Raw genomic sequence first — 15,597 nt, forward strand, 5'->3', positions numbered from 1 at the left:
TGGTGTGGGTGAGGTAACACAGAACGAGTCAAATCTACCTCCATGGCTAAAGAATTTACTTTGTTTTGGCCTTTTTGTGTGTGCACTGATTTTATATTCCATGCATACTTTGTAACTATATGAAATATTCATTGTGTACATGTGTGCATATAATAGTCTGTGTATGGATATATGAATATTAGTTCTTGAAGAATAATCTAACAAGAAGCTCTCATTTCAATGACATCAGGTCTTTTTCACACTGTTCAGAAAGTTATTAAAATGATCTTTTATCTTTACTACTTTTAACTTTGTTTCTTATGCAAATTAAATTACCTACCCACGTGTGGTTTCTCTCTGTTATTGCATACCTTTTAACTAACTGAGAAAGTCCAACAAATGTGACAGAGGGCTGATAGTGTCACATGCATTAGCTTCTAGCTATTTCATGGAAAGGGATGCTTGGGTAAAGAAGTTAGTATTATCTTATGCCAGAAAAACTGTAGCACACAGTTCACTCATTAGACACCATCAAATCTGAATGTTTGAGAAATATTGCTGCTCTAACATGAAGAAACTTTGACTAGAGTTTGCATGGTGCTAAACATCAAGGAGTGTAATTACAAGCTACAAATCTATAGGAAACCTTGTATCTTTGTTTCCACAGTTCTTGGAACAACTTTCATTCTGTCATACTATTGTACTGAAAACTGTACAAAATGTTTCAGTCACTGATATTATAGTGAACTATTTATAGATTTTTCTTTCTTTTCCTTATAACATCCTTGCCTTACATGCAGCAAATTGGGCAGGTGTCTAAGCCACCACTTGCCTTCAGACCACGATGGAAAGTAAAACCATGTGAGCTGACTTCTACATGCCTGTCAAATGCATTTGTGAATTGCTGTGTTAAACTGACTTGTTCTGTATATGGGATAAAGCATAATCAAAATGTTACTTATTCAGCATACCTTTCCTAGCAGAAGTACGTTTCAAGTACTTTCAGTTGATCTTTCAGTCAATAATTTGGAGGAAGGGATACTTAAGGGGTATGAATACTGTAGCAATATGAAAAGCATTTATTTCACTTTTTTATCATATTTAGAAAAACATTTTCAGTTGGAAAGGTAAAAATGAGAGGTAAAAATCTCTTGAAGCCATCAGTAGCTGAAAACAGTGAGGAAATGCTTAAGCTGCCCTAACTGATGAACTGCTGGAGTTCATCTGTAGAACCTCTGTATTAAATACTCATATGTTATTTGTTCTACAGACCTTATGGATCTTGGCTGCCCTTGCACTTGCCAGTCTGTCAGAAGAACAGTTTATCTACTTCTGGGAGTAATGATAAGATCTCTTAACAAGCTTTAATAAAACTTTTTTCACAATGCCCTTGAACACTGTAAAGTTAAAGACTATGGATATGGCTTCTCAAGAATCACTTAGTTACCATCATGACTTGTTATGCTAGCCACATACTCTGTTTAACAAAATTGTTGAGATTTTGTTATGTTTACTTGTTTTGGTCCTTCAAGAGCCTTCTGCATATACACACCCTTCACATGTGTTACTGTCAATGATACAATGTTCACTGCATTATTTCTTAAGATACTCTACTGTCCTCACCTCATGACCACTGTATCATACTAGCAGAGCTTTCCCACTATATATTTATTCTAGAGCACTACTGATATTAGAAGTCTTGCAGCTCTTGGAGGCTGCCAAACATCTCTCTGCTGGAGGCCTGGCTTCCTCACTTCTAGAAATAACATGTCCTTCGTAATTTCGGAACACTCACTGGAGATGAGCTATTCCATAGTAACCCTCTGCTCTACCCCATGGCAAACATGCTAGCTATCCTTTGAGTAAGGTCAGTTGTAAAGCCTCTCCTTCACCCTGGATTAAGAGCACTCGCATGATATTTAGAGGCCAACAGACTGCGATGCCATGTTGTGCAGCAATGTAGCCCACCTGTCTCTTCTCCCAGATGAGCCCCTGGCTCGTGCAAGCTGCCCATAGAGCGGTTCATATCCCCCTCTCTCAGGGCACCTCTCCAACATTGGCAGGCCCAGGCCACCCGTTTCCCCATTGCCCCATTCTGCAGGTGCTGGAGGCGTGTGGGGCTCCAGCCGCAGCCCTCAGAGCCAGACCTGGAGCTATGCGAGGCACTGAGGCATGTGCCACATGGCCGCCACCACCCTGCTTCCCTTTGCTTTGCGCTATGCAATGGCTGCTGGGTTGGGTGGCAGATGCCTGAGGTGAACCCCTGGGGATATAGTTGGGCGTGCTGTCCGTCCATCCACCCATCCATCTTTCCGTCCGTCCGTCCCCGGGCCGCCTCTCCGCGGATCAGCCAGCAAGGGGCGCTGGGCGGCGGGTTTGCGGGGCGGCGGGTTTGCGGGCTGCGGATCACCTGCAGCAGCGGGGGGGGCCGGGAGCTCCGCCCTCCCCCCCCCGCCGTTAATCGCATCCCCCTCCCCCTGTGCCAGGCACTGGCACTGAGGCGGCCGAGCCGCTCCGAGCCGTGCCGAGCCTCGCCAACCTGCTGCAGGCGGGCGGGCACCCGCACCCCGCTCGCAGCCGGGGCCGGGCTGGGGCTGCCGCCTCCGCCATCCCCGCACTTGCCCCAGCCCGGTAGGGCGGCCAGCCTTCGGCCGCCTCCTCCTCCTCACCGGCAGCCACCGCCGCCGCCCGGCAGCAAGACAGAGCGGGGGAGCCATGGCCGAGGGGGGCGAGGGCGAGGACGAGATCCAGTTCCTGCGAACTGTAAGCGCCGCGCCTGCATCCCCCTCCTCCGCGCTGGGCCGGGGGGCGACGCCCGGGATTTGCCCTGAGAGGGCACCGGGACCCAGGGGGGGTTAGGGGGGATGCTGCCGGGTGTGGGGGGCTCCGAGCTGCCCCCGCCCCCGGGGGGGTTAGTGGGGTTGGGGAGCGGGGAGCGGCGGTGCCGCGGTGCGGGGGCGGCCCGGGGGTGGTGGGGGGCGGGCAGGGCTCCCCCGCCGCCTGCCCGCAGGTATCTGCCGCTCCTACTGCGGGGAGTCCCCGGCTTCAGGCTGCGGTCGCGCTCCTCGTGTGAAAACAGGTTTTATATATTAAAAAAAAAAAAAAAAGAGTGGCCTCTCCCCTCGCAGCCCGCTCCGCAGCAAGGTTTCCGCTAACTTGCGGGGCGCCCTCCTCGCTGAGCACGGACTAACCCCTTCTCTGGTGCGGGCATCCCTTCCGTACGCCTGTCTTCTTCAGTCCCGAGCACGTCAAGCGCTAGAGCACTTCTTCCCCGAGTTTAATTAATACGTCGGGATTGCCGCTTTCTACGCTTCTCGGGGTTATTTGTCTTCTAGCGACGCTTTTATTTACCTGCTGGGCCATCTCCCAAGTGCCGCTTGTACGCACAGCCCCAGCAAGTTTTGTAGATGGGCATATTTGCATGGTGCTGTACGCACGCCCTGTCACAGCTTTTGGAAAAATTGCTGAGATGTTTGATAGGATGATATAGAGACACTGAGACCATGTGGTACAGCTCATTTTCCTTTTTATTTAGTGCAGTCTGACTTAGAAAATGTTCATGATATATGTCTTGTAAGAAAATGCATAGAAAGGAGGGGGAAGCAAACCACGTAGATAACGTATGTGCAACACTTCATCTGCTGTTGGCAGCATTATGAATCCTGGATCTCGGTGGTCCTAGCTTTATTTCAATCAGAAACTGGGAGATAAATTTCCTGTTAAAATATTTTGAGTTCTTGGAAGGTCTGGTTAGGCAGGGAATACAGCTGTTATGCAACACTAGCATGAAAATTGTTGACTTTTTTTTTTTTTTTTTTTCCCCCTCTCAGCTTTATTTGACTTGCATTGTAGCATTGTATAACACCTAAAGGCAAAACAAAATACTTCTTTGAAGGAAAATGTGCCATTCAATTTATGAGTTTTATTGTTAGTCCTTTTGCTGGTGAACATTTCTGGGAGACTTGTACCATCACAGGCAGGCTTACTGCAGGTTTGAATGTTAAGCGTAGCTCATGGAAGTGCTGTTATCTGAATGCTTAATAGGGAAAGAGAAGCAGGGAGCATGCTAATACTGCTCTGCACAGACAGAGAGTGTTACACCACAGCACCTGACAGCAGCAGCACATTATGTAAAAACAACCCTCCTGATAATGTGCGTCAGGCTTAGCAGAGATCTGGCAAACACAGCCTTAGACCATCCTGGACGTTTTTTTAGGATGTCGTACTGGTGGAAAAATGACCTTGAACAGGGTAAACTGAGGCATGGGGAAGGCTTTTTGTGTAGTGAAATAAAATAATAATAATAATAAAAATAAATAACCTTTTTGCATGAAGTAGTGAAACTTAAATGTGTAGTTATTTGTAAGTAGTGAGTTTTTTACTTCTCTTTTGTTGGAGTTATGAACGCTGCTTGGAGAAGTCAGTTGCTTTAAGATGTAACCTGTGTAGTCTTCCTTCTGTCCTTAGAAAGTTTGGATTAGCTTTCTGTAAAGCTATTAGGTATGTGTAAATTTCTGGATGGCATTGATAGAAAGCACTCGAAATCAACTGTTACCTGATAATTGCTGCAGTTTCTCTGCTGAGTTATTTATTTTTGAAACAGTAATTAGGGACAGATGGATTCATGAATGCTTTGGTAGTTAAAATAGAACTTTTCAAAGAACACCTTATGCAAGCGAAAAAGCTTTCTGTGCTCTGAATACCTTAATCATGACATCTGTAGGCCCACTACATATAGACAGTATTTTCTGTCTTTTGATAGTTCTGGATAAACTTTATGAAAATTCAGGTTCTCTTTCTGATGTTGCAAAATTACTGTAGCTGTCTTTAGAGTTTGTCCTGGAATTTAAGCACAGTGTATTTTTTTTTTTTTTTAATGTTTAAAGAGAGATTAAATTTTCTTCAATAAAAAGATGCCTTTCTTTGCAGTTAGCTATTAAACTGCATTTGTGTTTGTAATTTACATGTTGATTGCTAATTTTCTTTTGTGTGTGTGTGTCTTTTTCTTTCCTCTACACACATTCCTGTTTCACCCAACAATTCCTCTTCTCTTGGTGGTGTTTATCTTATGATTATTATTATTATTTTATTATTAATAAGGTGACATCATGCATTTCCTCCTACAAATTTGCTGCTAGGGTGAATGTCTGTTTCAGTTGGGAATGGTTTGATATGTCACTTCTGAAAAGCGAATGTAACCTATTAATGCCCTGGGTTTCTGGAGGTGTCAGTTCCTATATTGATCGAGACAAACCCAGACAGACTGGAATTCAGCCCTTCTCCAGGAGGTTTTATATAGTCCTGTGAATTATAGACGTCTCCACAGACAGTGGTCTCCTCATTACTTTGCTGAATATGGCAGGTGGAGGTACCCTTATGTTACATGTACCCGTTTTTAGGCTTGGATTTGCATTCCCCTGACCTCCCACTAAAGGCATGCATGAGGTGCAAGGGGAGTGAAGAGGAGCAAGTATCCTGCTTTTGGTTTTATTAGTTGTATGTCTGGAGGATCGCCACCCCCCTGTAGAGGATCTATTTATTTATTTATTTAATATTACAAAGGAGAAAGATGTGTACCAAATAAACTTTCAAAAGGGAAAATAATTCAGAGCTCCACAGGAGAACAGAAAATGTATTTGCCTGAATGCATAGGCTCCTTTCATAATGTGTATGTTCAAGGACTGACTTTTGTGGTTCAGTATGCACATAAAGGCCTTTGTGTGGAGGGGTGTTGTGGAGGATAGGGTTGAAACAGTAGCAGTATTTCAACAAAATACTGCCTAGGAGTATCCCTTACACTGGTTAAAGATGTCCTGAGTTTTGGAAGCAATTATGTACCAAGGAGTGATGAGATGTTGCAATTCAGCTATTAGATCTCAGGATGTTCCTGATGCCAGTACATCTGTTTTCCTGGAGCTGTGGAGTTCCTTGCATCAGAGACAGGTCTTCTTTAAGATGTTTATGGTAGGTGACACCATCAAGACACACTGAAGTAAGTCTGGGGTTATGGTCTTTCTCCCTGTCCTGTAAGACAGTGGAGGCTAACATGCCTGTCAGAAATCAGAAGCACAGTCAGTGTGAGCAGCACATTTTCCACAGGTTCTTTGAAGTCACTGTCTCTTTTTTTTTTTTTTCTTTCCTTTTTTTTTTTTTTTTTTTTATTAGAATGCTGATGTTGTTCTGTGCTCCCTGCTCCACCCCCCTATTTGTTTAATAAAGGCTCTTGCTTGTGTGAGTGTGTTCTGTGCTGCATTATCTTGTACGTGGACTTAATTGTTCTGAGTATGACTATGACTGTCAGAGGAAGTTGGAAGGGTACTTTCCAACACTGGAAATGTACTTCTAAATGAAGTTAAATGTTGTTTAGGTTTGCTGTGCAGAAGATTTTGCTAACTCAGTGCTAGGATTTTGTACTTCAGATGATAAAAGAATGGAGTTTGTGGCAGAGAATTTTTCTTCGCTCTGAAATGAAGAATGTGGTTCAAATGTAGTTGTGTTTGAAGGACAGAAATTCTGTGATTCCAGAGTCACTTCTGTTGCAGATATTCCTCTTTATAAAAGCATTTAAACAAGGATTGCCACTTCAAATATGATTAACAATCACATACTTAGGTGCTATCATGAATGAAGATGGAACTACAGGACAAAGAAAGAAGCTGGACAAACCAGATCTTGAGATTATTTTAAGATGATAAGAAATGAAACATGAGAGGACTTGTTTCTATGTGTATCTCTTGGTGAAATAGAATAGAAATTATTTGTTTTCCTCTACAGTACTTTTCAGTTACTGTTTATCTTTAAAGTATTTTTTTAAATCATAATATGTAATACCTTTGATTCTGTTAGCTGCAGTCATCAAATGTACAAATGCAGCTGCCAATATGCACTGAGAAAAATGCACAAAACCAGCCTTGGCTATTAGGAATGATCTTAGAAGGCAAAAACATTGAAAGACAATTTGGCTAGCCTTTGTTTATGTTGAAAGCTATTCCTTGTAACTGTCTGTGTGTGACTTCTGAAGATTCACCAGGGACTGGCACAAGAGACCACTGTTTAACAGCTCATGTGAGGGATGGTGTGGCTGCCATTGCAGTGTCTGTACTTTCCTCTCTAAGGCACTGCACTGCAGTATGGATACTGAATCCACTCTCAAATTCTGTTTTGGCATTGAACTGGACAGACTGTCTGTAGTGAATACATTTTAGCTAGGACACTTAGTCCATTTCTTATTTGGGAATTGTGTGAATATTTTGCATATCAATGTTTTAATTCCTAATTTGTTACACAAACATTCTATACCACCCTTAGAGCGATTATCACTGGATAAAATCAGTTGTCTGGTCTGTGTACTGTCTTGTCTGGTGTTCTGCATCTGGAGGTTGTCTGTATGGGACACACGAGGAAGCTCCATAGCAAGCAGCTGGTCCACCAGAGAGACAAGTTTCTTGCTAGAGTTAGCTGGCTTGTGTTTTGATGCATAGAGAACTCCTCTTCCTTTCAGTGCCTGAAAGTGTTATAATGGATGGTGCTGCTTAGCATCATGAAGGCCCAAGGAAAATCTATCACAGGAACTTGAGCTGTGGATACATTGTAAGGAGAGAATTCCATTATAAACACGGATTAACTTCTGACCAAAGACTTAGCACAATTTCAAGAGCTACATCTGCCTTGGACTTCTTTATTTTAATGCTACATTACTATAGGTGTATTTTAAAGGTGGCTTTCCTTTTATATAGCTGTGTGGAAAATGCGTGTGATGCTTCTGATTCAGGAAAGTACACCAGTTCTTGTGCAAAGATAAGGGTGTGTTGAAATATTTCTCTGAGTCAAGACAAAAGATAGGCAAGTGACCATGTGGGAGAATAATGAAAGTGGGCTGCATCCACGAAGTACATGAATTAAACTAAAAATATGGAGATCTTTTCCTCCTGATTTTTTTTTTTTAAACTTACAGGTGTTACGTATTAAAAGTGAGTTTTGGTTTTGTTTTCTAAACTGTTGATTAAATTTACTGAATTGGCTCAAAAAGTAGACTTTGTTATGTGTGGACAGCAAAAGAGAAGTTAGAAACTATCTGTGTGTGTAGGTGCTGGGCTTTCCTATTTTTCCTGATAAAATGTAAGTGACATAAATTTGTTCCTTTTTTGTATCATGGTACTAGTACATAAATAACCTTTGAACTGGTAAATGGACACATTTTATGAGGATGATGAAAGAAGTTTAAATTTTTCTTTGTGGTTGTTGTGGTTTGAACTGTGGTTGATTAAGATTAAGGAAGTCAGCAATGTACTTTCTATATTGTCCAAACATTTTTTTTTTCTTAATCTGTGCACAAAAAGAGTATCTCTTTAGTCATTATCAAACAGTTACTCGTAATGCTATGGAGAAGTCTCAGAATGAAGCCCTGCTGTTGTAAATATGTACCACACATTTATTAGGTACTGATAAGAATGTCTAAAATGAATACATTAGTCAAATGAACAAATATTTTTTTTTTTATTTTACAACCACTTGTTTAAAAAAAGATGGCTTAAGATGGCTTATGTTTGTAAGGGTTCCCCCGGTCACATAGGGTAACAAAGTGCTGTTTGAGGTCTCATGAGTGAAACTTGGATCCCACCAAAGGCAGAACTATTGACTTCAGAGGAACCAGGTTTTCATCTCCTGACTTTGTTTGCAGGCAGACTGACTACAAATGTGTGCCTAATAGTTTTTACTGTGTAAATGTCAGTTTGCTTCTGAAAACCACAAAACTCTGGGAAGATTCAGTATTCTGATTGGAATTGCTCCTAGTTACAACGTTGTTAGGAGACTTTCATTGTTGTCTATTGGATGGATCTTCTAGTGCAGCATTTCTGGGAAATCAAGCTCTATTAATATCTGGAGATGGCTGTCCCTCTAAAGTGGAAATAAAATTGCAGGAATTCTGTGTTTTGTATTGGTCAGGGGCTTTCTCTTTTATACATCATAAACAAGAATTTTGCTATTGATTGCAAGGGGACACTTCCTCAAAAGAATAAATTCTCAAGACAAATAACCACTAGGGGCAAATGAGTAATGTTTTCCCATTAATACCATTTTTGACTTCATCTTTGAACAAAAGTGCAAGAAAGTTCTGTATCTTAAGAGAGAGTTTCTTACTGATGTATGAGATAAGACTATCAGAAGCTGGGCTCTGGCTTGATTGAGCTACTTGGTTTGAATTTTCTCCCCAAGCATTGAGCGTAGGTGAATAGAAACAGTTGTTACTGAAGTACATAATCCAGACACCTTAACTGCTTTTTGGTGCTTTTGTCCAAAGTTATGCATATGCATTGCAAAGAGCTGTTTCATTTGGGTTAACTTTTCCTTTGTTTGTATGCATTTGCATTTATAACATGAATTCTTGAAGTAAAAATAATGTTATCCACAAGCAGTAGGAAGAGGACATGATATTTCTGAAGAAAATTATACAAAAAAAAAAAAGAGGGCAGATTTTTCAGTCGTTGTATCTTGTCACTGCTTCCTTAGATTAAGAAGCTTTAAAAGATGCTTTCATGGCATGTGGCAAGTAAAATAACAACCTAAGAGTAATGTATTTTCTCTTAATGAAAGCTGAAAATGTGAAACCTGTTATTTCATCTTTCAGGCATCTTGAAAACACCCATTTTAAATCTTAACCGTGGTCAGAAGGAAGTGAGAACAGAGCACTTGAATTATTTATGCAGTTTATACCCTGGAAATTCTCCCAATAGCAAAACAAGAATAGCATAGCCTGGCATAATTCTCTGTCTCTTGTCAAAATCCTACAATAATTATAAGACCTATACTACGTTTTGCAAGTGTATGATATTGAAAGCCATGTCTTGCTGTGCTTTGTGCCCCACTCTGGAAGGGAAGACCCCTTGAAGGGGATGCCTGATGCACCTCAGTAAATGAGAAAAGGCACGAAGGGACTAGTTTAGGTAACAGCTGAAGCCTTTTAAAGGCAACCATAGCAATGCAGAGCTACTGCAATATTCTGTGCCCATCAGGGGAACAGCAATGATATTTCTTTATTGTCACTGCCAATAAACAGAACAACTTAAGAGCAGCCACTGCCTGCAACATCATCACAGAAAAGATCATCCCAGTTTTCTAACGAAGACTAGCAGGAGCTCCCACCTACTTCTATGGCAGCATAGCTTTATGCTGTGCTCACTTCTTAGTAAGCCTGAGCTTCACTAACTAGTTGTGTATTCACTTGGGAAAGAAATCTTTCTCTCTCTCTTTTTTTTTTTTTTTTTTTTTCCTTCCTAATAATAGTGATGTTTGATGTTACTTGTCAGGTAAGCGTTCTTCAGATATGCTGCTACTCCCAGGGCCCAATGATATGTAATGCAACTACAGGTTTGAACAGACACATTTGAGACATATTGTGATTTAGTGGAAGCTTTGCTTAGTTCTCAGCATTGCTTTAAAATAAAACAACAACAAAAACAACAACAACAAAAAAAAACACAACTCCATTTTGAGCTGACAAAGATTCTTGTAGAAACATGATGTAGATTTCGTTTTGATATAGAAGTTTCCTGCAATCCTATGGAGGAAATGCTCTTGTATTTTGGATAGTTCCAAGATATTATGTGTGGTGTTATGCCTCCAAGTCCACATCAGAATTGCATTAGCAGTGTCTCACAAGAGAGTACTATACTCAGTAAGCTACACACTGGTTAATTTGCAGTTGCTTTTCTAGTAACTTTCAACCTCTGAGTCCAGCATTTTTTGTTTGATCTCTCTCATTTTTTCCTTTTTATTATCGTAGCTGATGAGACCTCTCTGTCTTCTGGTATTGGGTTTGATTGCTCTTCCTGATACAGTTTGACACACTTCAACCCAAGTCTGTGGCAGAACTTGCTACTGTCTTTAGTTATTAATTTAAACGTTCAAACTGGTAGAAGGATGTTTTCCTGAAGGTGGCTCTTAAACTTGGAATTTGTTTCTTTTTTAATTAATTTTTTCTTGTTGTCTTGATATGACAAATGGCAAGGACAAAGTCTTTCCTTATTTTTTTTTTTTCCCCCCTCTTACAGAACAGGACAATAACTATATTAAAAATGTCACATCAAGTTTACCAAGTAGGAGAGTGGTTATGATGAGAACTTGAGTAATCTGTTTCTCCACATCATTGTATTGATGTATTGATAACATCTGATGCTTTTGGAGTCCTTCAGCTCAAAAATCCTTAATTTTAGCTGTACAGCATTTGATGAGAAAAGGAGGGATGTGTGAGGGAAGGGTGTCAAATCTCATTCTGAGTTTTGTCATCCTCTTGAGAGGTATACCTTGGTGCCTGGCTTTTCTCCAGAATAAAACAGATGTTTATGCCTAGAAATTTTAACTCTGAGTTTAGGTTAAAGTTTTTTGTTTTTTTTTTTTTTTTTTTTTTTGATAATGAAGTTGAAAAATAAGAATTATGTTGTAAGAATTTGTAAGATTTTTGTGTTCTTAAAGATGAAGAGAAATATACTTTTTTTTTTTTTCTAGGAGAAATGCAGCTAAAAATACACAAAAAGCACTGTATAGCTGCAGTTTTAAGTACTGAAGAACTTACACCTCCTTATTGACTGCAGCCAGCTGAGAATGGAGATGTTTACTTTAATTTAGGAATTGTCATACCTGTTTGAATCATAGAATGGTTTAGGTTGGAAGGGGCCTTGAAGATCTAGTTCTGTTCCCCTCCTCCTCCCCCTGTTGCCCCCAGCAGTCATAATATACTGATAATCAGTAGATGAATGTGGATTAAAGATATGTCAGGCTGCAATGTTGGTATATTTTATTGAGAATGTTTACCTCTTTTTAGAGCTAAAATCAGTATATTTTAGAGCTAAAATCAATATATTTTATTGATAATGTATAGCTCTTCTTTTTTATTCTGAGATTTCTAGCTGAATTTTAGTTCATAACTTATGTGTCTGCTGCAATTGCAGCTGCAGTCTCTAAATTTTTTCTTTCCTTACTTACTTCTTTAGATCTGTTAGTGAAGCAGAATTATATATTTTCTGTTTTACCTGTATTTTTATTCTGTGCTCTGTTCTGCATTTTTTTTTTTTTTTTTTTTTAACGAGCATCAGTGACTATTCTTCCCTTCCAAACCAATTTGTTTCAGGGGATACCCCTCAGACTTGGTAAGTTGCTGCTCTCTAGAAATCCTGGCTTAAGGAATCATTTACTCTGGCCTTGTGCACAGGGGTGTATTCTGTTGACTCCGAGGAAAGGGTTAGTGGAGAGATGCTGTATCACTTTTCCTAAAGCTCTAATCCTGTAAAGTAATCCTACTAATATGGTGTGTGAGAAATGCTCAGGCTTCAGAACTTGATGGGAGAGATTTGTTTCCATGCATGGCACCTGCATTTCTGTTTACATAGGAAAGCCTTGCTTCACTTTTTGGTTTACTAGCAGAATTAACTAACATGGGTTGGAACACGCATTCAATGAAAGAATGAGTTCATTTGGGTATTGAACTGTGGGAGTGTTAACGCTAACAAAATTCTTTATGTATCTATGTGATTTCATATCAGTGAGTGAGATTTCTTTTTTTTATGATGATTTATGTCTGTTACAGAATTACAGTTTGACAATTGGAACCACATCTAGAACTTGGGAAGCGCGCTTTGTTGTAGTAAGTTCTTATTCAAAAGTTATGGCTTGCTATTAGTAGTTATAGCCTAGTAATTTGTTTTATTGGGAGGTGCAGAGATATGAACGGTTCTGTGAGTGAAATGGGTTTGTAGCTATGTTGCACACTTTAAATACAGTAATCAGATGAAGAAAATCCTGATATTCCTTTCAAAATTTCTAGCTGGATCTCATTTTCCCTGCTGAAGGAATAATAAAATGTTTAAGTGAAAGAAATGCATAAAACAGGCAGGTTGGTATATCAGGTTGTTAAAGGCTATTTCGTTAGTAAAAGTGCAGAAGAAAATACTTCTGGCCAAAAAATGTATTTGTACCATAAGCTTAAAACCAAGTGCTGCGTTACAAAGACTGCTTCCAATATAAACATGGCTGTATTACCTGTTGCTTAAGTTCTGTTGCAATTGTAATGGAAATTAATTGATTTTAGTCAGATGTTTAGCAAAATAATCTACTCTGTATCATTAAACATTTTATGAACCAATTTGCTTGCCCAGGACTTCAGGAGGGTCTATATGGCTATATGTTTCTTTTAAGTCTGGTTCTGCTCTCGCTGGTGATAATGTCAAGCCTCTTCCTCTAGACTTGAGCACATATCATCCTGTATGCTCTTTGTCTGCAATTTTAAGCACAGTTAATGTTTATCTCGTTTATGCCCCGTTGTGTGACCTTCTTTTCACACAATTAGCTTTAAAATGTGTATGCTTCACTAATTGTGCTTCAAAGTGTTTACATCTAAATGCTGGTAAACCATTCCAACTTTGCCATGGAGATGTACCTGCTTGTCCAATGCAACAAAGGTGATAATCTGTCATGTTGCTATCTGAGAAGAAAGCTAGATTGTTCTTATTCTGTAAATCTCCTGAAGTCTTCATTAATTCTTCATTAATGAATGAAATATTGCTCTTGCGGAGTAGTATCCTTAATTTGTGTTAGCAGTGCACTTTTACTGTGTCCAACATAATTTTTATGTCTTCCATGGAATTCCAAGTCAGCTCTAATTTGGGTTTGAGGTTATGTATACTGTTTAAATTACTCAGGATGTCATGCATACTGTGAGGGAGTACTGGTTTTTAGGTACTTGATATGTACAAAATACTTACTTTTCTTATTCCTTTTACTCTTCCAGTCCCCTATCTTTCTTTGTATCTTTTTTTCTTCTCACTTTTTAAAAATTAAAGCAAAACAAAACAAAAAAAAACAACTTTTTTTTTTTTTTTTTTCCTGGTCTGTATTGTAAGATTGGAGACCTGACTTGTCTTGAAGCTTTTACTTTTAAGCAAGTACAGTTGCTTTTGTTTAGTTAATAAAGAAAGTTTCAGTTATACTTCAAGGTAAGCAACTATTTTGTCACAAAGAGTTTCTGAGAGATCTTGGGATCTCCTGTGATTTATTTGTTGTCTGTAAGCCTAATTAAAGCCAATTTTAGGGATATTAGATTAGCACTTCCTGGAACTGAGCTCTCACTGTGCAGTGTTGCTCTTTCAGACGACTGTGTTAACTATGGCAATGGTGAAATTGCAAAAATTAGGTACACTTTCAGGCTCATTGAAAAGAGCATGTTAATGGTGAAATGTCTGCCTCTTTTTTTTTTTTTTTCTCCCCCTGATCTGATCAGAATAGCATACTTTGTACTCAGAATGTACAGTAAAAAACATATAGGTATAACAGTAGCAGGTCTTTTTGCTTCTACTCCTGTTTTTCTGCTTGGTGTAGTCTGTCTCATTGACTCTTGGCTTACAGTAAAATTGACAGGCTTTAATGGAAAGGTCTTCAACCAATTCTTGGTCACACATGATTTGCATGGCATTATCTGATAATATTCATTTTCCAGGTTACTTCCTGCTGAAATAAGCTGAAAATTCACTATATTTATTGAATTTTCCATAAATGGAACCAAACTTTCTGTGCACCCTTGCATATTTTGTATTCCATATGTGGTTTTCCAGTTGTCCAGAGGCTTCTTTGTTATTGGAAATGAACTGTTTCAAATGATGTATATGGCATGTTCTCATGATTACATTAATGTAAAATGTTGTGTAACTAACTTCTTTTTTCTTTAATCATTGAAATTAATGTGAATCAGAATAAAAATAAGTAAACAATAGATATTGATTGCTTGAAAGCACACATTGTTTGCATCTCACTTCTGTGTATCTTGTTGCTGATTTGTGTTTGTTCTAGACCTTTTAGGGATTTGTGTATCTATACATCTCTATATATTTTTGTCTAAACTAACCTATATCTGGAATCTAACCCAACTTTCAATTTGTAAACACTTTCAAAAACTGCCCTCCCTGTATGATGGTAGTTCTATGCTCAGAAGAGGACATGTTGGGAAAAATGTTATAAATAGCCGCTTGTCCTCTTTTAAAACTGATCTACTGGTGTGCATTGTTTTGTCCTTTGTGCAACTCATGCTGAAGTCAAGGTTAATGTATTTTTTTAATTTGGATTCAGTGTTCTGTTACATAGAATATGTTCTTATATTAAAAATGTTTATATCCTAAAGAACTTAGATTATTGTAATAATCTTACACTCATTGTAGTTTTATGATTAATAAATTAAATGCTTTATCACACTTTTTTCCATGGCTATGGATAAAGAATTATTTTGAAATTTTTAATACAGGAGAGATGGACATCACTTTTATATGTTACATAACAGTTATGTAAGATTCTTGTGACTTGTTTTTCTTTTTCCAGAGAACCATTTTTTTTCCATGAAAGCAGTAGTAGTAGTTTCTCTTTGTCCTATGAAAGTGTTGTTTGTTTTTTTTTTTTTTTTTTTTTTCCTCCCCTCAGGGTGGAAAGCAACCTCTATTCTGTAATTAATGTTTCTCAGTAAGGTGGCAGAATATAGAATAAATACATTTTGTAAGACTGGAGACATATTGTTGAAAGCTATGTCAGTGTTTGGGTCAGAGAACAAAAATAATTTGGATAGACGTGGATGCTTCTGAT

General features: G+C 39.0%; 1 protein-coding gene across 13 annotated transcripts in view; it reads left to right on the forward strand.

The window, feature by feature from the left end:
- The first annotated feature begins 2,461 nt into the window (after positions 1-2,461).
- The window catches only part of RYR2 (ryanodine receptor 2), a 408,101-nt gene continuing 394,965 nt past the window's right edge, over positions 2,462-15,597 (forward strand). For 12 of the 13 annotated variants that reach the window (XR_011094640.1, XM_068676244.1, XM_068676247.1 and 9 more), the window contains exons 1-2: positions 2,462-2,742; positions 12,563-12,619. Coding sequence is in view for 12 of the 13 variants with exons in the window: in XM_068676244.1 (XP_068532345.1) it covers positions 2,695-2,742; positions 12,563-12,619 (105 nt within the window). In the remaining variant the exon portion in view is untranslated. The remainder of the gene's footprint in view (positions 2,743-12,562; positions 12,620-15,597) is intronic. The other variant, XM_068676251.1, reaches the window with a different exon arrangement.

The sequence above is a fragment of the Anas acuta genome, chromosome 3 (assembly GCF_963932015.1).
Source record: "Anas acuta chromosome 3, bAnaAcu1.1, whole genome shotgun sequence".
NCBI lineage: Eukaryota > Metazoa > Chordata > Aves > Anseriformes > Anatidae > Anas > Anas acuta.